General features: G+C 37.3%; 4 protein-coding genes and 1 pseudogene across 4 annotated transcripts; all 5 read right to left on the minus strand.

Moving 5' to 3' along the window:
* Window positions 1-2566: 2566 nt before the first annotated feature.
* On the minus strand, window positions 2567-3559 carry LOC102230584 (annotated as a pseudogene).
* Window positions 3560-4413: 854 nt separating this feature from the next.
* Window positions 4414-6434, minus strand: LOC102230315 (P2Y purinoceptor 1-like). Its single transcript, XM_005811104.3, has one exon. The coding sequence runs from the start codon at window positions 6219-6221 to the stop codon at window positions 5235-5237; it is 987 nt and encodes a 328-aa protein (XP_005811161.1). The 5' UTR covers window positions 6222-6434; the 3' UTR covers window positions 4414-5234.
* A 2320-nt stretch (window positions 6435-8754) lies between these two features.
* On the minus strand, window positions 8755-10582 carry LOC102230051 (P2Y purinoceptor 1-like). The gene has a single exon (XM_023338208.1). The coding sequence runs from the start codon at window positions 10445-10447 to the stop codon at window positions 9410-9412; it is 1038 nt and encodes a 345-aa protein (XP_023193976.1). The 5' UTR covers window positions 10448-10582; the 3' UTR covers window positions 8755-9409.
* A 5778-nt stretch (window positions 10583-16360) lies between these two features.
* On the minus strand, window positions 16361-19514 carry LOC102229792 (P2Y purinoceptor 1-like). Its single transcript, XM_023338255.1, has one exon. It carries the CDS (start codon window positions 17570-17572, stop codon window positions 16574-16576), a length of 999 nt encoding a protein of 332 aa, XP_023194023.1. The 5' UTR covers window positions 17573-19514; the 3' UTR covers window positions 16361-16573.
* Window positions 19515-19585: 71 nt separating this feature from the next.
* On the minus strand, window positions 19586-21464 carry LOC102229530 (P2Y purinoceptor 1-like). The gene has a single exon (XM_005811101.3). It carries the CDS (start codon window positions 21220-21222, stop codon window positions 20224-20226), a length of 999 nt encoding a protein of 332 aa, XP_005811158.2. The 5' UTR covers window positions 21223-21464; the 3' UTR covers window positions 19586-20223.
* Between the last annotated feature and the right edge of the window lie 1413 nt (window positions 21465-22877).

The following is a 22877-nucleotide window of genomic DNA, read 5'->3' on the forward strand; positions in this document are numbered from 1 at the left end:
AACTTTCAACACCTGCCAGAATCCAAATCAGGACTGAGATGACAACAGAGTGAGTAATAGTGAACTTCCCCACCGTTCTGATTGGGTAGACAACAGCCAGGTACCGGTACACACTTATACATGTAAGGAATCCAATACTGCAGTATAAATTCAAGTTGAAGCAGAATCTTGTTACCAAGCAGAATCCTTCCCCAAAGATCCATTCAGTCTTGTTAAAGTAGTACACGGTGAGAAAGGGGTGAGTGAGGAGATTCAACATGTCTGCTAGTCCAAGGTTAAGAACAAGAATGTTAATACTCTGAAGTTTGTTCCAGTTATGCAGCAAAGACTTCATTCCCCACACATTCAGGACCAATCCAACAAGAAATACCAAAATGTAAAGACAAGGGAGGAGTATATGTTCAAATAATGCTATATTGGGTGAAGTGCAGTTGGATGCATTCATTTTGTCTTTCAGACAGAAGCCAGTTCAGCGCTTCTCCTCTGAGGCTCTGCATACAAAATGAAGATGGAGTCGATGAAAACTTAACTTCCTCCTTGAACTCAGGCTTAGCTGTAACCACAATTATCAGCTTCATTAAAAATGACCACAAGGCCCTTTCCTGTCAGTTGCATTCGTTTTGCCTTCCAGAAGCAAGTCCAGTCTGTCCTTCTCTTCTGAGGCGCCGCTCAAAAAATGAAGAAAGAGTGAAGGAAAACAACCTGAGTAACTTCCTTCTCGAACATCAGTTGCGTCATTGTGAAGAAGAGCTTTGATTTCCAGATACTGAGTCTGGTTTGACAACTAAATTTGGCATCCAGCCCAACATGCTGCTTCCACATAAGGTCTCGCACAGAAAAGAAAGACAGACACAAATTAGTAAATATAACCCGAATTTCTTCAGTCCAAGTGAGGGAAACAGCAATGCCTCCTGAATTTTTAATTCTAATTTAAAAATTCCATGGTTTGTAAAGAGTAAAGTGTAAAGTATTTGCTCTCATGTCCTGTGTTTTATTAAATCATTGTCACACAATGTACTTTAAAACCTCTGTTAGAGAAAAAACTAAATGAGATTTTGAATGCAGAAATCTCTTGTTGACAGCTCATACTGCCAAAAGTATTTAGTCTGGTCGCTGGGCGTGACAATAAGCAAATTCCACTGGTTTCCTATTAAGCAATAGGACACCAGTTACATTTAAAGTGCGATAATTTAGAGATCTGATTTACAATAGCAAAATAATAAGCTAACAGGACATCAGCTGGTTTTCTCTTCAGCTAGTTTTAGACGAAGATGGTATTATCGGTATGTTCGGTATATATTTACTAGATCAGAGTACCAAGAAACAAACATCGACTGAAACGCAACTTGAATTTGAAATTTTGACTCAGAAAGTCAACACAACCAACATAAAAATCCAGTAGGCATGTTGAACCAAACAGGCAATTGCGTTGGTGATTATTGTTCTAATGTTACTAGTGAAAACATTTGTCTTTTGGCCGTTGCATCATGTTATTATAAATACCACCGTATAATTTGCGGTTACAGTAAATTGTTAATATACTATGCTACTGTAGTGCTGACAGTTAAATATGGCAAATGCTGAAAAGTATTTCACCTATTCATGCTGTGAAGACAATTATTTCACACAAATAATATATTTTATTTATTTTCTGTTAACAGATCACACACACGCACGTATATATACAAATCCTCATGTCAGCCACTTTAACCAGTGTTAAAGGTTAATGTAAGAAGAATATTCTGCAAATAAACTATGAAAAAAGACCTCCAGCAAAGAGTCGATATGGCAGAAACTATGAAGCATGAATTACTGAAACATATTTTTACTCAAGTAAAAGTAATTACAATCTACCTAGGAAGTTACTCAAGTGAGAGTAAAAAACCATTTGGTAAAAAGGCTTATTCCAGTACTAAGTAACTGACGAGAACATCTAATTTAATACTTTAAAATGGCATCATCAGGGAGACAAAATGTAATATTGCAGAAACTATGAAGTAGTTTCTTCACAATCATGTGCAAAGTTAGTATTTTAAAGACTAAAATGAAAAAAAAACATTTTCCAAATAATTTCTTCAATATAACACAGGGTAAAGTATTTCCAGTGACAATATAGTGTTTAGTGTATCTTTTTGACATTCAAATGTCTCAGAAAAATTTTACTCAAGTAAGACGAGTGCTACTTCATAGTAATATTACTCCAGTAAAAGTAAAAAGTATCTTTCCAAAATGTTATCTAAGTAAATGTAACAAGGTCAAAGTTTTTAGCTATTACTTACTTATGCTGAAAACAAAAGGAAAATACCTAAGAACTGTGACAGCTCAAACATCCTGGCTGGGCAAAGTCAATTCCAGGTAGTGACGTCAGAGCAACTGAGCAGGACAACCGATATGTGTGTGCATGTGTGTGTAATACAGATCATGTATTACGGGAATGAATAATCTGTTATTCCTGTACAGCAGTGACTATATGGCAAACTAAAATTAGTTCAGCTTGATTTCAACAAGAGCCAACATGTAGAAATGAAACGGAAACATGGTCAGTTTTACAGAAAACTACCTGCTGTCATAAAGCACTTTCAACGTCTTGCTCAGTCTGTGGTACAGCCTCAAAGCTGGATTTCAGCTTGAACAAACGACTGAAAATCTGTCGACATCCCTGCAGCAGCAGCCTGAACTGAACACCCATTTCCTCATTTACATGAAGGTAAACCAGCGGGTTAAGAGCACTGTTCAGGCTCACAAGACCACGGCTTGCCTGACGGGCAGCAAAAATCCCAGTATCCCATGTGGCGCATTTGCTCAGATTTTTTAGAACCCTGGAATACAGATTCAGGTTCTTGAAAACATGGTAAGGTGCATAACATAACAAAGAGAGAAAAGAAGAATCAAAAACCCAGCAGCTTAAAAATTCGTTGTTTTGTGACATTTTTCATTGTATCTGAGCGTCAAACAACAACAGTCACGTGTCCATAGCAGCAAACAATGATGGCGAAAGGGACGCAGAATCCAAAGAAGGTCCAGCTGAGGCTGTAGTTCAGGTATGTCGTAATGTTATTTGAATTAGTCATATCAAAACATTGTTTAGTCTTGTTCCCTGAGTGTTTTGGGAACAACATTTCTGGAGAACTTTCAACACTCACCAGAATCCAAACCACAGCTGAGATGACCACAGAGTGAGTCGTAGTTAATTTCCCCATTACTTTCATTGGATGGACAACAGTCGGTACACACTGATACATGTGAGGAGCCCGAGGCTGCCGTATAAATTCAGGTTGAAGCAGAATCTTGTTACCAAGCAGAATCCTTCCCCAAAGGTCCATTTAGTCTCATTAAGGTAGTAAATGATGAGAAAGGGGTGAGTTAGCAGATACAACATGTCTGCTAGTCCAAGGTTAAGAAGGAGGATGTTGATATTTCCCAGTTTCCTCCAGTTATGCAGCAAATATATTATTCCCCATACATTCAGAACCAATCCAACAACAAAAACAAAAATGTAAAGAGCAGGCAGGACTCTCTGTTCAAATACCTTATCTAGTGTGCAGTTCGTTTTATTCATGTTATCTTCCAGAAACACGTCCTGTAGGCTCCGCTCGCAAAATCAAAACAGAGTCAACAAAAACAACCTGAATAATTTCCTCCTTGAGTTAAAGTTATGTTGTATGTACAGCTGCCAGTGCAAACATTTAGCTCAGGTTTTATAGATTTGAAAGTCAAAGACAGCAAAACCTGTTTACTGACATTTTATTTAAACAAGTTAGGAATCACCATAATAGAAGTAGCAGATAAACTCAAAGCAATATTCTAAACATAAACCCATGTGGTTTAAGCTGACTTTGAGCTGAAAAGTAACTGATGGAAGGAATCTGGAATGTATGGTGAAAATAGCAGATTATTTGAATCCAAGACTTTTTATAGAGTATTTTCAAGGAAAGTTGGAAACTGAATAAAATGCATGCCATTTATTTCTGTTTTCCTTATTCGCTGTGCTTAGAGAAATAGGAATACCAATGAATCATTTTTTTTTACAGACAGATAGTAGCAGATAAAATGCGTGAACTGTATGTGGGCGATAACTTTGATTCCTTGAAGATAAGTCTGGTAAAGTTGGCCTCAGGCCTAAACTCTGAACAAATCATGCTGTTTCCACATAACAGCATGATAGATTAGAAAAGCGGATACAAGTCAATGAATGAAATTGTTTAGAAATTCTGAATTTCTGACGTGCAAATCAGAGAAACAACAGCAATAACCCTTAAATTTAAAAGGCCAGTTTTAAAATTCAAGAAGAGTTCAATAATGAGTTTATTTGCACTCATAACATCCTATTTCTTATTAAATCAGTGTCAGAAAATTTGAAGACCCACTCTGAGTTTTTCAATCAAGTTCAATCAAGTTTATTTACAGCACATTTTAGCAACAAGGCGGTTTAAAGTGATTTACATGATAAAAACACAACAATATAAAGACAGAACACAGTCAATAATTGAGTCATTACATCTTGTCAAGTGCCATTAAACATCAGAATGTTAATTAATGTTTCATTTGTAATGTTTCAAAAGCAACTTTAAACAGGTGGGTTTTAATGTAGATTTATAGTATGTTAAAGTAACATCTTAACTATCGACTATAATGTTTCCCACAAATAAGTATTTAATACTGAAGAACATGTTTGTATTTGTTAATGCCTTATGCAGCTGACATCCTTATTTAATCACATTTAACTGTAGATAATGCTAACGCTAAATGAATACACTTTAAACAAGACAAATTCAATACTAGTAGTGTTTTTGTTACAACTGCCTTATTATATTTTTAAAAAATGAACTTTTTTTTTCCTTCTTTGAAGTTGCACTCATGATAAAACTGTGTCCTATTTTGGCTATACAGACTATCTGTAAATAAGTAGAAAGTTGTGCAGCAAATACTTTCCCCATCTGTTAGCTACAAACAATATATACCAATAGGTGAACAGTAGGCAGTACTTTGTTCAGATAATTCATTATCTAATGCACAGCTGGTTTTATTCATTTTAATTTTGACTCCTAAACAAGTAGGTTCAACCTCTGTCCTCTCAGGTGAAACTCACTTGCAAGGGAGAATAGTTTCGCTTAATTTCTTATTTAATTGTTAATTTTCTAGAATCTCTGAAAGTAAACAAGTTAACAAAATAAAAGCATAGAGAACGAACCAAAAATGTCACTCACGACATGGTCAATTTAAAGAGAAATATATCACAAAGCACTTAAAGCTTCTTTCTCAGTCTGTGGTACTGGCTCAGATCTGGATTTCAGCTTGAAACAACAACTGAACATCTGCTGCAGCAGCTGCCTGCACTGAGCACCCACATCCTCAGAAACACACAGATAAACCAGTGGGTTAACAGCACTATTCAGGCTCACAAGACCAAAACTTACATGACGCGCTTTAAAGACCACATTATTCCACGTGGGACGTTTGCCCAGCTTAGTCAGAACTCTGGAATACAGATTGAGGTTCTTGGAAACATGGAAGGGTGCATAACAAAACGAGAACATAAGAATCAAAAAAACCAACAGCTTTAAGATTTGTTGTTTCTGGTTTACATTCATCATATTTGAGCGGCAGACAACAAGAATCACATGTCCATAGCAGCACACAATGACGATGAAAGGGATGCAGAATCCGATGAACGTCCAGCAGAGGCTGTAGATCAGGTATTCCTCAATATTTTCCGAATCAGTTGTGTCATAACACGCTCCAGAGTTCATTGAATCTTTGGGGAATGACATGTCTGGGAAACTTATGACACTCGCCAGAATCCACATCACAACAGAGATGACCACAGACTGAGTCATAGTTAATCTCCCCATCACTCTCAATGGATGGACGATGACCAGGTACCGGTACACACTGATACATGTGAGGAATCCAATGCTGCCGTATAAATTCAAGTTGAAGCAGAATCTTGTTACCTTGCACAATCCGTCGCCAAAGGTCCATTCATTCTTATTAATGTAGTACACAATCAGAAAGGGGTGAGTTAGCAGATACAACATGTCTGCTACTCCAAGGTTAAGAACAAGGATGTTAATAATCCTAAGTTTCTTCCAGTTGTGCACCAAACACTTCATTCCACATAAATTCAGGACCAATCCAACAACAAAAACTAAGATGTAAAGAGCAGTCAGGAATGTATCTGCAGATTTTAAATCCAGTTTAGTAATGTTGGTTGTAGTCATTTTTTCTTCCAGAAACAAGTCCCGTCTGTCCTTCCCTTCTGAGGCTCCGCTCACAAAATAAGGATAGACAGTAAGGAAACAACCTAGATATCTTCCTCCTTGAACATCAGTGAAGCCGCAGATAAGCCCAACGACCTTTCTGTTAAAAGCCTCATAATAGTGCAGAAAATACCTGAACTCTAAGAGGGCGTTAACTTTGATTCCGAGAAGATAAGTCTGGTTTCACAACTCAAGTATAGCTTCCAGCCCAAACTTTTAACAGATCATGCTGCTTCCAGATAACAGCTGACACATAAAAGGCCCAAACTTTTAACAGGTCATGCTGCTTCCAGGTAACTGCTGACACATAAAAGAAAGACAAAAAAAAAAATCAATGAATGATAAGTCATTTTCAGATGTCTTAAAAAACAATCAGAATTTTTGACATCAATTTTCCCTGCATTAAAAATTACAGCTTAAAAATCCAAGTATAAGTGAAAAGTTCGATAATGTGTTTCAGTGTCACATGATGTACATTAAAACCTCTTTTGCAAAACCGCATTGAGCGTTTTTTTTTCTCCCCTCCAGGGGGTTTTTATGGGCTCTACTGTCCCTTATATGAAAGTAAGCTGACAGGAAAGGGGGAAGTAGAGGGGGGAATACATGTGGCAAATCTCGCCGGGTCCGGGAATCAAACCCGCGACGGCCTTGTCGAGGACTCATGGTCTCCAAACGTGGGACGCGCTAACCCCTACGACACCACGGTACGCCCCACTGTATTTATCTGTCTTTTGTAAAGATAAAAATCAGAGAAATCTATTAACAGCTCCTAAAAGTAATTAGTCTGGTTACTGAGCATTACAGGCAAATTCCACTGATTTTCTAGTAAGCAGTGTAATATATCAGAGATCTGACCTACAACAGAAATATAATAATCTAACAAGAAATTTATTGATTTTCCTTTCAATGTCTTACTTCTTGCCTCTCTCCCATAAAGACACATTTGTGCAGTGAATGACTAATAGTTGTCATGTGAATCTCTGTATGTATCAGTGCTCTCCTTGTTTGGCCTGTAAGTTTAGGTGGACAGTCTAGTCTTGGTAGGATTACAGGTGTGCCGTACTCTGTCCATCAGAGCATGAGAAATCTTTTATAACCTAAGCCTGTTTTAAACTTCTCTACAACTTTTTATCTGACCTATCTGGTGTGTTCCTTGGACTTCATCATGCCGTTTGCTCCCCAATATTCTCTTCACCAACCTCTGAAGCCGTCACAGAGTAGCTGTGTTTGTACTGAGACTAGACTACACACAAGTGGACTCTATTCAGACTAGCAGCTATCAGGACACTTCTGAAGGCAATTATTTGCACTCATAGAAAAGTGGGCTGAATACATCTGAACGCTGCACTTTTCAGTTTTTTTATTAGTAAAAATGTTTTGAATCATTTATCATTTTCTTTCTGCTTCACAATTATACAGTATACTACCTTGTGTTAGTCTTTGTTGTAATGTGAGAAAATATGGAAAAGTTCAAGTCGTGTGAATACTTTTCCAAGCCGTGGAACAGACTGCCAACAAAGCACGATCTCCAGGAAAACTGTTGCCTCTACATGTAAGAAGAAGAACTTGTCTATACATGTAAGGAAAGAAAAAAGTGGAGTTACAATCAGACGATAGTGGGAGTGCAGGCGTTTACTGTAATGCTGCCCTCTTTAAACTGCTGGGAATGTCGGTAAGTGACGGAGGAAAAACAACACAGCCTTCAGTTACAATTGGTTTGAGCGCAGTGCTCTCCAGAGCGACCTATGAAATTTTATTAGCAATTGCATCCAACTGTATACACCTCCACTCACAACAGGAAGTCAACAAGAACATGAATAATAAAACTCATCGTCATATGAGTCACTCTGACTGAGAATAAGCAAACTCTTAATGGAAACTACAACTACCAGTACGTAATGGTAATTTAAGGACATCATGAAGGAGAATGTCCAGCAATCAGTCTGTGACCTTATACATAAATACACTCCAATTATGCAGCAGGACAAAAATCCAAGTTCACAAAGTATGATTTTCTTTACTGTCATAACAACACAACTTTTGAAGTCTAAATATTAAATATGAAAAAGAATTTAGAGTGGTATTGTCAAATTCTGAGTTAAAATCTTGCTAAATCCCTTTCAATGCAGCCACATCATAACAAATGTTTAGAGAAGAATGGCCCAAAAACTTTACACCACCCAAGACAGGAGCAGCTGCCACCCAGGAAATGAAGAAAATCCAGTTTTTGGGTTTGGAAGGAAAATAACCTTTTACACACAGGATAATGTTTATTTCTTTTTCAATACTTGAAAACATAATTTGAAACTTGCATTTTGTTTTTACTCAGGATTTTTATTATTGTGTGTTCGATGTTCACAATTTGAAAAACCTGAAAACAACAACCATATGCAGGAAGATAAAAAAATTAAAAAGCTATATTTATCATTTTAAATATATGTAGCTACGGTAAAAAAAACATGACAAAAATTCAATAGAATGGGTTAAAATAAAATTCACAATTCTAAACATTTTATTTCTGCACAGCAGTGACAATAAAACTTGTTAAACACCACCCTATGAAGCCATATCAAAACAAAATTGAAGGATGAATGATCCATAAATTAAACACCAGGATTAAAAGACAAAAATAAAAATCCAGCACATCATAGGAGTAGCTACCACCCAGGGAAAAATGACCAAACCATTGCTGGATTTGGAAGGGAATCACTTTTTGACACCCAATAATGTGTCTTTCCATTTTTATAAAAACATAACTTGAGAATTGCATTTTGTCGTTACTCAGGATATAATTGTTTTTTATTACATTTTATTATTATGAGTTTGATGATCACAATTTGACTGTGACAAAACAGAAGGAACAGAAGAAATATGCAAGAAGATAAATACTTTTTCAAAAATCTATAATCTTGACCATGTGTGGATAGGAACAAAAAAATAACAATCAATTCAATGAAATGTGTTAAAAAGCCTTTCATCCTTCTCCTGTTGTTGTTCCACTACAGCAGTGACAGTGAAACTTTCTCTGCTTTATTTCTTATGGAGTTATTAATTCTCTAGCATCTAACAGAAGCAGTCAACAAATTAGATGAATACAAAGCGTAATGAGCAAAAATTTCACTCATGACGTGGTCTAGTAAAAAAACATGTCATAAAGCACATTCAGCTTCATCCTCAGTGTGTGGTACTAGTTCAGAACTGGATTTCAGCTTGGAACAGCAACTGAACATCTGTTTACATCGCTGCTGCAGCTGGCTGAACTGGGCGCTCATTTCCTCATGAAAATACATGTAAATCAGCGGGTTAAGAGCAGTGTTCAGGCTCACAAGACCCCGACTTACATGACGCAGATAAAAGACTTCATCATACCATGAGGGGCACAGTGGGTACTTAAAACCCAGATATTTGGCATACACGCTGAGGTTCTTCAAAACAAGGTAGGGTGTGTAACAAAGCAAGAAGAGAAGAGACAAAATAATCAACGGTTTTAAGATTTTTCGTCTATGGTTCTTTTTCATCATATTTGAGCGGTGGATGACAAGAGCCACATGTCCGTAGCAGCCCACTATGATGATGAAAGGGATGCAGAATCCAAAGATTGTCCAGATGAGGTTGTATATAAAGTATCCCTCAATGTGTGCTTCATCAGTGGCAGGCAAACATGTTTCAGGTTTGCCCGCTATTTGCTTGGGGTAGATGATGTCTGGAAGACTTCCAACACTCGCCAGAATCCACACCAGGACAGAGATGACCACAGAGTGAGTCTTACTTGATTTTCTCCTCATTTTTATTGGCTGGACGATGGCCAGGTACCGGTACACACTGATACATGTGATGAATCCGATGCTGCCGTATAAATTCAGTCTAAAGCAGAATCTTGTTACCTTGCAGAAAGGTTCTCCAAAGGTCCATGCAACATTATTAAAGTAGTACGCAATCAAAAAGGGGCGAGTGAGCAAAAACAACAAGTTCGTTAGTTCGAGGTTCAGAAAAAAGATGTTAATCCGAAATTTCTTCCAGTTCTTCACCAAGCAAATCATTCCACAAGCATTCAGGATCAATCCAACAACAAATATAAAGACGTAAAAAATAGGGAGGAAATTGTTATCAGACAGTAATTCCTCATCCACTGTCTTACAGTTGTTTGTACTCATTTTGCCTTCCAGAAACAAGTCCCGTTTGTTCATCTCTTCTGACGCTCCACTCAGAAAATAAGGATAAAAAGTAAGAAAACAACCTAAAAAGCTTCGTCCTTAAACATCAGTTAAGTCACAGGCAAGCCCATCAGCCTTTCTGACAAAAGCAGAAAGGCTGTTGGGGTAGTCAGGTATTTACAGAAAATACCTGAACTCTAAGAGGGCGTTACCTTTGATTCCAGGAAGATAAGTCTGGTTTCACAACTTAAGTTGGCTTTCAGCCCAAAATTTTTACAGATCATGCTGCTCCAACATAACGACTAGCACATAAAAGAAAGACAGACACAAACCATTGAATGATAAGTCGTTTTCAGATGTCTTAGGATATCAGAATTTCTGACCAACTTCCCCTGCATTAAAATTTCCAGCTTAAAAATCCAAGTACAAGTGAAGAGTTCAATAATGTGTTTGTGTGCACTCATGACACCCTATTTCTTAATAAATCATTGTCACACAATGTACTTTAAAACCTCTTTTAGCAAAAACTTTAGTGTTGTAATACATAAAACTTGCTAAACTCCACATTATGAAGCCAAATCAAAACAAAATTGAAGAGAAGAATGATCCATGAATTATGCACCATGATTAAAAGACAAAAATAAAAATCCAGCACAACCGTAGGAGTAGCTGCGACCCAGGGAAAAATCACCAAACCAGTTGTTGGGTTGGGAAGGGAATCAGTTTTGGACACCATTTTAATAAAAACATTATTTGAAAATTGCATTTTGTTTTTACTCAGGATATATTTGTATTTTTACTACATTTTATTATTATGTGTTTGATGATCACAATTTGACTGTGGCAATAAAGAAAGAACAGAAACAATATGCAAGAAGATAAATACTTTTTCAAAAATCTATAACTTTGACCATGTGTGGATAGGAAGAAAAAACAACAATGAATTCAATGAAATTTGTTAAAAAGACTTTTATACTTCTCAAATTATTATTCTAGTACAGCAGTGATAGTGAAACTGGTTTTACTTAACTTCTTATGTAAATGTTAATTTTCTAGCATTCGGCAAAACGAGTTAGACCTTGCAGAAAGGTTTTCCAAAGGTCCATTTAGTCCCATTACTGTAGTACACAATCAGAAAGGGGTGAGTGAGCATAAACAGCAGGTTCATTAGTCCGAGGTTAAGAACAAAGATGTTAATGATCCGACGTTTGTTCCAGTTATTTACCAAATAACTCATTCCACAAGCATTTAGGATCAATCCAACAACAAAGATGTAAAAAACAGACAGGATTCCACATTCAACTAATTCCTCATCCAGTTTTCTACAATCTGTATCATTACATAATTTACAGTCGGTTGTATTCATTTTGCCTTCCAGAAACTAGTCCTATCTGCCCTTCTCTTCTGAGGCTCTGCTCACAAGATGAAGATACAAAGAATGAATGCAAACTAAATATCTTCCTCCTTTAACTTCAGTTAAGTCACATGCAAGCCCATCAACCGTTCTGACAAAAGTAACATAGCAGTAACATAACAGCACATTACAATACCTGAACTATAGTGGGTGTTAACTTTGATTCCAAGAAGATATGTGTGGTCTGACAGATAAAGTTGTCTTCCAGCCCAACATTTTAACAGATCATCCTGCTTCCACATAACCGCCAGCACATAAGAGGAAGACAAACAGGCACAGACTAGTGAATGACGAATAGTTTTCAGATGTCTTTAAAAATTTCTGAGGTCTAAATCTGAAGAAAAACAGCAACATTTAGAATTTATAATTCCGTCTTAAAAATTCTACGGTTAGTGAAGAGTTCAGTAATGTGTTTATTTGCAGACATGACTAATTACTCCTATATATTTTCTATATATTAATCAATGGGAGACCAGTTACATTCGAAATGAGATAATTCTGACCTACAATAGCGATATTTCTTGCTAACTAGATGTTAGCAAGAAATTTCTTTTGATTTCAGGTATGGTTTCACATGTGACGTCGGTCTCCTATATGGTCACCTTCATAAAGTAATGGCCTATTTGAATTTTGCCAAAAGTATTTTTTTTTCTCTAAAACATCTGTTGGAAAGAAAAAGTTGGGAAATTTTTGTGTGTGCCAAAATCACTTTTTGCAAAACTGGACTTAGGTCATTATTTTAAGGAAGGTGACAATATTCTTACTGTGTTGCATCTTGGGTTGAGAGAACAAATCCTTTTCTTTCAAAGAACAGGTCCATGCATGCCTACAAACATTGTTATGCAATGTGTTATAAACTGTTAAACTGAACTTCGGGCCACAACCCCTGTCTTTTGGCACAAATTCAACACTGTTATTCACCAGTAGAAACAACACAGTGATATGAGAACATAATCAATTATGGTTATCTCTCTTCAAAAGAAACTGAGGTTTTTGTAGAGATTTGACTAAAATATTCAAGGCAAGTCTAGTTTGTATAGCTCATTTAGTTTGTATAGCTCTCCGTAGCTCAGTGCACAGAGGGCATTGCACTGACATAATAATATGTGTCTCTAAAAGCTTATGTCCTTTCCACACAGTTGTGTGGACAGCTGTGTGTGTGTGTGTGAACTTGTATTTGATACATTGTAAGGACCATTTTCTCAACACACACTACGTCATGGGAGCCAGATTTTTGGGTGTTTTTGGGTTCCGGCCTCTCTTGGACAGGAAAGTCCAAGCATACTGCTCCTCCAGTCACTCGGACAGGTTTTCCTCAAGTATTTTCTGTCGTAGAGATTATACGTTTTTTTCGCAACCATTTTACTCCCGGAAATGAAATGCTACAGAGAATCTGACATTTAATAATTTGTCTATACAAACCACTGCAATGATCATTCTATGGCCTGATTAATAGAACAGATTACTAAAATGACCAGCAACAACTGAAATTTAAGTTGTTGCACGTCATTTTATGGTTTTAAGTCTTGAAACAATTTCCAAGTTCAATATATTAACTCCCTATTGATTAATATGAACACTGCTGCCACCTGGTGACTGAAGGTTTGTTTATCAGTCAAGCATGACTGATGAACATAATCAGTTTGAATCATGTTTTAATTCTCTCCCTGCTGGCAACAACAAGCTTTTCAGCTTGTCAATGTTCTTCTTAGGCCTCTAATGAGCCATCATTTGATCCAGGTGCATTAAACCAGGGAGAGAACTAGAACATGCAGGATGTCGGCCCTCGAGGACCCACTTTGGGCACCACTGCAAACTGTCAGGACTCTGGGTTTTTGGGTTTGGATTTCATCTTCTTTATTATGTTTTAGTTCCCTTTAAGTTATCCCTTCATGGTCATTTTAGTTTTATTATTTGAGGTTATTTATTGTGGTTAGAATTGTCTTGTTATTGCTTTTTTATTTCTGCCCTCCTGTAGTGTTTCTAGTAATGTTTATTTATTAGTTATTTCATCACTCTAGGTTCAGTTATTCTTACATGTCTGAGTCTAGGTATACCTTTCTTTAGTGGTTCCAGTTAAGTTATTAAGTCCTTCTAGCTCCCCTATAGTGTTTGTAGTTTTCTTATGGCATCACCTTAAATGAATTAATCTTTTTGTCTAAATCTATGTCCATCTTTCTTTAGCGATTCTAGTTAAGTTATTTCTTTGTTTAGTCGTTCTAGTTAATCTAGCTCTATGTACCTGAGTTGTTGTTAGATGAGCCTTGTTTCTGTTTAGGTCTTTTTCTCTTCTAGTTTATCAGATTTCCTTTAGTCTTAGTGTTTCTTTAGCATTAGAAATACTTTCAGCTCCCTTGTGTTTCCTCCCTTTTATTCCCCAGAATATCTACTTATCCTCATTGTGCTTCCATCTCCCGTCCCTCATCTAGCTCCTGTCCCAACTGCTTATTCCTGCAATCAATGGGCTCTTTGCACTTCAGCTTCCGCGTTCAGGGAAAATTCCGATCTATAGAAAAAGGCTCTTTACTCTGGGTATTTGCAGGGCTTGTCCAAGGTAACAATTAATGATGTACATCGATCCGAAGCCCCAACAACTAAGCTGGAGAAAGGTTTTAAGATGTTCGCCTCGTTATACATTCACAGATACAAAGGTGAGCTTTACTTTCTTTAAACTTTGTGGCTAACATTAGCTTTAGCTTATGCTAGTAGGCAATATTCTCGGACATTTTTCTTGTAAAAATGTGCTATTTAAGTATCTAAACATTTTTCATCCATTCTAACGGACAATGTTTTTACCTTATGTTCAAGTATATTATGTGCGTTTATTGTCGTTGGTGTCAGAGACCAAGTAACGGGGATTTTACGGTTCAGGCTATTTGCTTCTGTAGCCTGAGGAACAACAACAACAGTAGAGCAGCTCTGGTGTTAGAGTTCTAGTTCAGCTGACTGTTCAGGTTCAAAGTTGTTAATTTTAGAAAAATATGGCCGTGTTCCTTAATGTCTCCGTGTTATTTCGCTTTATTAGTTTTGCATGCTTCTTGTGAAGCAGGACGGTGTTTACAGCGGTTTGTACAGGCAGATCAGTAGCTCGGCTGTCTGGCTCTGGTCTGCTCTCTCGTTCCCATAAACTCTCTTTCAGGCTGAATACAGAAGTGATTCCATGGAAATAACACAAGAGGCTCCTTTACCTTCTTCTTTAGGCTGAAGAAGCTGATCCGGAGTGAAGTGAAGGCTGTAAACTTTGCTGTGCGGCGTTAGCTTTAACTGGTAGCCACGAATATTTACAAACCACCATCTTCTTAATTCAGGACCGCTTGGAAATCCATGAAAACTTAAAAGCCCATTATATTAGGAAGACAACAAAGGGCATGGTATTGTTTTATTTGCGTCTGAAATACTACTTTGTCTTTTCTAGCTGTCATGGTAACTCAAAGCTGAAAAAAGAGAGCGGCATTTGCGCATGCGGTTGTGACGTCAGCGCGGCAGGTGCAAAGAGCCCATTATCTCATCTAGCTAGGTCCATTGTTCCATTTGCTACCTCCCAGTATTTAAGCTCATCTATCTCAGTCACAACTTACCAGTCTGTCTCATCACTCTACTTGTCATTACCCTTGTTACCCTCGTGTCTCCAGTTTACTTTTGTTTTGGATTTTCTTGTACTTTTGGATTCTGTGAATTTATTTTTCTTGATTACGGTAAAATATCCACAATATACTACGTGTATTTCCTGCTGCGTTTTTGTTTACTACTCAACCACATCATGTCACAAACCTTTCTTCTCTTCAGCAATTTCAGTTCCTCTTTTGGGTCATTCATTCACTTCCTGATCAGAACCATCTCCCCTCTTGAGAAACTACATGTCAGCAACCAGTGTTAAGCTCTGATCAACTTTACTGAGGTTACAAGTCATTTCTGATTCACAAACACATTAAACATGATTTTTACTGATTCTCCTTTTCCTAACCTTTCATGTAGTATCTTCCTCTAACACATATCAGTGATCTTTAATTGCAGTTAAATATTTTACATCATTTAACATTCATTGTCAAAATCACATCCATAACCTCTTTAGATTCTCCAATTCAGCATCAAAACAACATTAATACAAATATTAATTCAATTACTTAAAGTGTTAAGACTTTATTCTTTAAAACTTTCTGCAGGATGGAAACTTACTTCCTATTTTTTCAGGAAGTCTGCTGTTCTTTTTCATGGCTTGACAGCACTCTCTCTCTCTCTGCCTATTTTTTATGATGAAATACAAAAAGAAATAGAATTAAAGCAAGGTTTTCATGAAACAAAACAGAAAAGCACAACCATATTGATCTTATTGAAGTTCTATTCTATGGTAGGTCTAGATGTTACTTTAGATCAGGGGTCTCAAACTCCAATCCTCGAGGGCCGCAGTCCTGCAACTTTTAGATGTGCCTCTGCTGCACCACACCTGAATAGAACAATTAGGTCATTAGCAAGGCTCGGAGAACTGATCTACACAAGGAGGAGGTAATTAAGCCATTTCATTCCAGTGTTTTGTACCTGTGGCACATCTAAAAACTGTAGGTCTGCAGCCCTCGAGGACTGGAGTTTGAGACCCCTGCTTTAGATGATTAATTTTACAGGTAATTTCATGTATTGTTACTACTTAACCAAAATGTCCAGCATGGGGAAATGTGATGATCTCAATTTACCTCAACAAAATCACATTATTTGTTACAATTTAACTCATGACAAAACATTACTTGCTGTCATAAATCACTTCCAGCTTCTTGCGTAGCCTGTGATACCGGCACAGAGCTGGATTTCGACTTGAAACAACGACTGAAAATCTGGTGCCCCCCCCTCAGCAGCTGCCTGAACTGAGAAACCATTTCCTCATATAGACACAGGTAAACCAGCGGGTTAAGAGCATTATGCAGGCTCACAATACCACGGGTTACCTGGTGGGCAATAAAGACTGCAGAATCCCATTTGGGGCAGGTCCTCTGAATAATCAGAACTCTGGAATACAGGCTGAGGTTCTTGAAAATGTGGTAGGGCGCATAACAAAGCGAGAACAGAAGAATCACTATAGCCATCAGTTTTAAGATTTGTCGTTTCTGGTCTTTTTTCATCATATTTGAACGGCAGATAACAACAGTCACATGTCCATAGCAACCTACAATGGTGACAAAAGGGATGCAGAATCCAACGAATGTCCATGCGATGGTGTAATCCAGGTAACTCTCAATATGTTCATAAGAGGTGGTGTCAAAGCACTTTGTTCCGTTTGGATATGTTTTTGGGAAGAACATGTCTGGAAGACTCTCAACACTCACCAGAATCCAAATAATTACCGAGATGATCACAGAGTGAGTCGTAGTTAATCTGCCCATCACTCTCATTGGATGGACAACAGCCAGGTACCGGTACACACTTATACAGGTGAGGAACCCGATGCTGCCGTATAAATTCAGGTTGTAGCAGAATCTTGTTACCTTGCAGAATTCATCTCCAAAGATCCATTTGTTTCCTTTAAGGTGGTACACGATCAGAAAGGGGAGAGTGAGCAGATACAAAATGTCTGCTAGTCCAAGGTTGAGAACAAGAATGTTAATACTCCGAAGTTTCTTCCAGTTATGCAGCAAAGACTTCATTCCCCATACATTCAGGACCAATCCAACAACAAACACCAAGATGTAGAGAGCAGGCAGGATTGTATGTTCAAATAATTTCTTATTGGGTTGAGTGCAGGTGGATGTATTCATTTTGTCTTCCAGGTCCAAATCAGTTTAGCCCTTCTCTTTTCTGAGGCTCTGCTTGCAAAATGAAGATGCAGCTGACGAAAACAACTTAACTTCCTCCTTGAACTCAAGCTTAGTTGTGACCGCAATGATCAGCTTACATAAAAATTAACACAATACCCTTTCCTGTCAGAGGTTTTGTTAATAGGCTGCACATTTTTGAATATCAAAGACTTTTAGACATGTCTTTTCATATCATAAGTTGTCAGACATTTTTATTTTTGTGCTAGACAGTATTCATAATGTTAAATCTAGCTGATAAATAAACCTAAATTATTATCTAAACACAAACTAAGGTAGTTTAACCTAATGGACAGCTGCAGTGAGACTGACGATAAGACTGAAACATACTGTATAGGTTACCAATAAATTTCTTATTTAAAAAGTCCCAGCTTCTCTTATGCTTGGACTTTCCTGTCCAAGCATAATGCTCCTCCAATGACTGGGACAGGTTTTCCTCAAGTATTTTCTGTCGTAGAGATTATACGTTTTTTTCGCAACCATTTTATTCCTGGAAATGAAATGCTATAGAGAATCTGATATTTAATAATTTGTCTATACAAACCACTGCAATGATCATTCTATGGCGTGATTAATAGAACAGATTACTAAAATGACCAGCAACAACTGAAATTTGAAGTTGTTGCTGGTGATTTTATGGTTTTAAGTCTTGAAACAATTTCAAAGTTCAATATATTAACTCCCTATTGATTAATATGAACACTGCTGCCACCTGGTGTCTGAAGGTTTGTTTATCAGTCAAGCATGACTGATGAACATAATCAGTTTGAATTATGTTTTAATTCTCTCCCTGCTGGCAACAACAAGCTTTTCAGCTTGTCAATGTTCTTCTTAGGCCTCTAATGAGCCATCATTTGATCCAGGTGCATTAAACCAGGGAGAGAACTAGAACATGCAGGATGTCGGCCCTCGAGGACCCACTTTGGGCACCACTGCAAACTGTCAGGACTCTGGGTTTTTGGGTTTGGATTTCATCTTCTTTATTATGTTTTAGTTCCCTTTAAGTTATCCCTTCATGGTCATTTTAGTTTTATTATTTGAGGTTATTTATTGTGGTTAGAATTGTCTTGTTATTGCTTTTTTATTTCAGCCCTCCTGTAGTGTTTCTAGTAATGTTTATTTATTAGTTATTTCATCACTCTAGGTTCAGTTATTCTTACATGTCTGAGTCTAGGTATACCTTTCTTTAGTGGTTCCAGTTAAGTAATTAAGTCCTTCTAGCTCCCCTATAGTGTTTGTAGTTTTCTTATGGCATCACCTTAAATGAATTAATCTTTTTGTCTAAATCTATGTCCATCTTTCTTTAGCGATTCTAGTTAAGTTATTTCTTTGTTTAGTCATTCTAGTTAATCTAGCTCTATGTACCTGAGTTGTTGTTAGATGAGCCTTGTTTCTGTTTAGGTCTTTTTCTCTTCTAGTTTATCAGATTTCCTTAAGTCTTAGTGTTTCTTTAGCATTAGAAATACTTTCAGCTCCCTTGTGTTTCCTCCCTTTTATTCCCCAGAATATCTACTTATCCTCATTGTGCTTCCATCTCCCGCCCCTCAGCTAGCTCCTGTCCCAACTACTCATTCCTGCAATCTATTATCTCATCTAGCTAGGTCCATTGTTCCATTTGCTACCTCCCAGTATTTCAGCTCATCTATCTCAGTCACAACTTACCAGTCTGTCTCATCACTCTACTTGTCATTACCCTTGTTACCCTTGTGTCTCCAGTTTATTTTGTTTTGAATTTTCTTGTACTTTTGGATTCTGTGAATTTATTTTTCTTGATTACGGTAAAATATCCACAATATACTACGTGTATTTCCTGCTGCGTTTTTGTTTACTACTCAACCACATCATGTCACAAACCTTTCTTCTCTTCAGCAATTTCAGTTCCTCTTTTGGGTCATTCATTCACTTCCTGATCAGAACCATCTCCCCTCTTGAGAAACTACATGTCAGCAACCAGTGTTAAGCTCTGATCAACTTTACTGAGGTTACAAGTCATTTCTGATTCGCAAACACATTAAACATGAATTTTGCTGATTCTCCTTTTCCTAACCTTTCATGTAGTATCTTCCTCCAGCACATATCAGTGATCTTTGATTGCAAATAAATATTTTACGTCATTTCACATTCATTGTCAAAATCACATCCATAACCTCTTTAGATTATCCAATTCAGCATCAAAACAACATTAATACAAATATTAATTCAATTACTTAAAGTGTTAAGACTTCATTCTTTAAAACTTTCTGCAGGATGGAAACTTACTTCCTATTTTTTCAGGAAGTCTGCTGTTCTTTTTCATGGCTTGACAGCACTCTCTCTCTCTCTGCCTATTTTTTATGATGAAATACAAAAAGAAATAGAATTAAAGCAAAGTTTTCATTAAACAAAACAGAAAAGCACAACCATATTGATCTTATTGAAGTTCTATTCTATGGTAGGTCTAGATGTTACTTTAGATGATTAATTTTACAGGTAATTTCATGTATTGTTACTGCTAAACCAAAATGTCCAGCGTGGGGAAATGTGATGTTCTCAAGTTACCTAGACAAAATCACATTATTTGTTACAATTTAACTCATGACAAAACGCTACTTGTGTCATAAATCACTTCCAGCTTCTTGCTCAGCCTGTGATACCGGCACAGAGCTGGATTTTGACTTGAAACGACGACTCAAGATCTGGTGCCCCCCCCTCAGCAGCTGCCTGAACTGAGAAACCATTTCCTCATATAGACACAGGTAAACCAGCGGGTTAAGAGCATTATGCAGGCTCACAAGACCACGGGTTACCTGGCGGGCAATAAAGACTGCAGAATCCCATTTGGGGCAGGTCCTCTGCTTACGCAGAGCTCTGGAATACAGGCTGAGGTTCTTGAAAATGTGGTACGGCGCATAACAAAGCGAGAACAGAAGAATCACTATAGCCATCAGTTTTAAGATTTGTCGTTTCTGGTCTTTTTTCATCATATTTGAACGGCAGATAACAACAGTCACATGTCCATAGCAACCTACAATGGTGACAAAAGGGATGCAGAATCCAACGAATGTCCATGCGATGGTGTAATCCAGGTAACTCTCAATATGTTCATAAGAGGTGGTGTCAAAGCACTTTGTTCCGTTTGGATATGTTTTTGGGAAGAACATGTCTGGAAGACTCTCAACACTCACCAGAATCCAAATAATTACCGAGATGATCACAGAGTGAGTCATAGTTAATTTTCCCATCACTCTCATTGGATGGACAACAGCCAGGTACCGGTACACACTTATACAGGTGAGGAACCCGATGCTGCCGTATAAATTCAGGTTGAAGCAGAATCTTGTTACCAAGCAGAATTCATCTCCAAAGATCCATTTGTTTCCTTGAAGGTAGTACACGATGAGAAAGGGGAGATTCAGCAAATACAACATGTCTGCTAGTCCAAGGTTGAGAACAAGAATGTTAATACTCCAAAGTTTCTTCCAGTTGTTCAGCAGAGACTTCATTCCCCATACATTCAGGACCAATCCAACAACAAACACCAAGATGTAGAGAGCAGGTAGGATTGTATGTTCAAATAATTTCTTATTGGGTTGAGTGCAGGTGGATGTATTCATTTTGTCTTCTGGATCCAAGTCAGTTCAGCCCTTCTCTCCTCTGAGGCTCTGCTTGCAAAATGAAGATGCAGCAGACGAAAACAACTTAACTTCCTCCTTGAATTCAAGCTTAGCTGTGACCACAATTTTGAGCTTACATAAAAATTACCACAATACCCTTTCCTGTCAAAGGTTTTATTATCAGGCTGCACTTTTTTGAAAGTCCTAATGGGCAACTGCAGTGAAACTGACAGTAAGACTGAAACATATGGTGAGGATAGCTTACCAGTAATTTTATTATTTAATAAAGTCCCTGGATCTCTTACCACCTGCCCGGCCCAGAATACTCCTCCTCCAGTCACAAGGACTAGTCTTTCTCAATTATTTTCTGTCATTTGTTTATTTCGCAACCATTTTACTCCCAGAAATGAAATGGTATAGAGATCTCATGTTTAATAATTTGTCTATACAAACCACTGCAATGATCATTCTATGACCTGATTGATAAAACAGATTGTTAAAATGAGCAGCAACAACTTCAAATTTAAGTTGTTGCACGTCATTTTATGGTTTTAAGTCTTGAAACAATTTCTAAGTTCAATATATTAACGCCCTATTGATTACTATGAACACTGCTGCCATCTAGTGACTGAAGGTTTGTTTATCAGTCAAGCATGACTGATGAACATAATCATCAGTTTGAATTAAAATGCGTAGCCTGTTCTGATTGGCTCTGATTGATAAGTTGAATGTTGGTTAAATGGTAAACGGAGTAAAGTTATATAGTGCTTTTCCAATCATTTTGACCATTCAAAGCATATTTCATTCATACACACCTATAAAAATAATTTCATGCTTTTTTGTGTCCTGGACTTTGAACTCATAATAATGTGATTATAAAAAGGTACAAAATGGCAAAATATTATACATAAAATAATGTTTAGTGTAAGTAGCCTATATCTTATTTGATGGGGTTGTCAAGGACCTTGATTTTGGATAAGGGGGCTCTGGGCCAAAAACCAGTTGAGAACTCTTCATCCTTCATCTATCTATTGAAATATTTTGTTTATTAAAACATTGAACCAGTGCATACATTGGTGACGGAGCATTTCGTATATAATTTAAATAACTTCTCAACTTTAAAACAAAACACCTTTTTAGACCATTTCTGTGTTTCCTGTGTGTCTTTAAATGCAATCATGGCCCTTCCTGAGCAAAACCATAGATCTTCTGATAACCAGCTTGTAGCAGCTCTTTCACTCAGCCGCTGTGTCTTCGTACTGCAAATACACAAAATCTTACCCAGCATTTTTGTGTCTTCTCTGGTTTTGCTTTTTTTCCGAGTGCACTAAGGTACAAGTAGCTTTTTAGCAAGATATACAAGTTCCGGCCATTTACCATCGTTACTGAGTGATCCCGAATGTCCCTTAACATTAGCATCTCCTCCAATGACATGCCTTTTTTTTCTGGTTAAAAATGTGAACTTTTTGGACACAACGACATGAAAGCTGTTTTCGCTGTTTTGAGGCGTCGAGATGTGGTATTCAAACCAAAGAACAATACGTATGCTGGTTAAGCATGGTGGTAGTGTCATTTCTTGGGTTTTACTGCAGCTGACTCATTAGCTCATCTGCAGGTTAAAATCCAAGTAAAACATTCATCATATACTGAATGTT

The sequence above is a fragment of the Xiphophorus maculatus genome, chromosome 1 (genome assembly GCF_002775205.1).
Source record: "Xiphophorus maculatus strain JP 163 A chromosome 1, X_maculatus-5.0-male, whole genome shotgun sequence".
NCBI classification, from domain to species: Eukaryota; Metazoa; Chordata; class Actinopteri; order Cyprinodontiformes; family Poeciliidae; genus Xiphophorus; species Xiphophorus maculatus.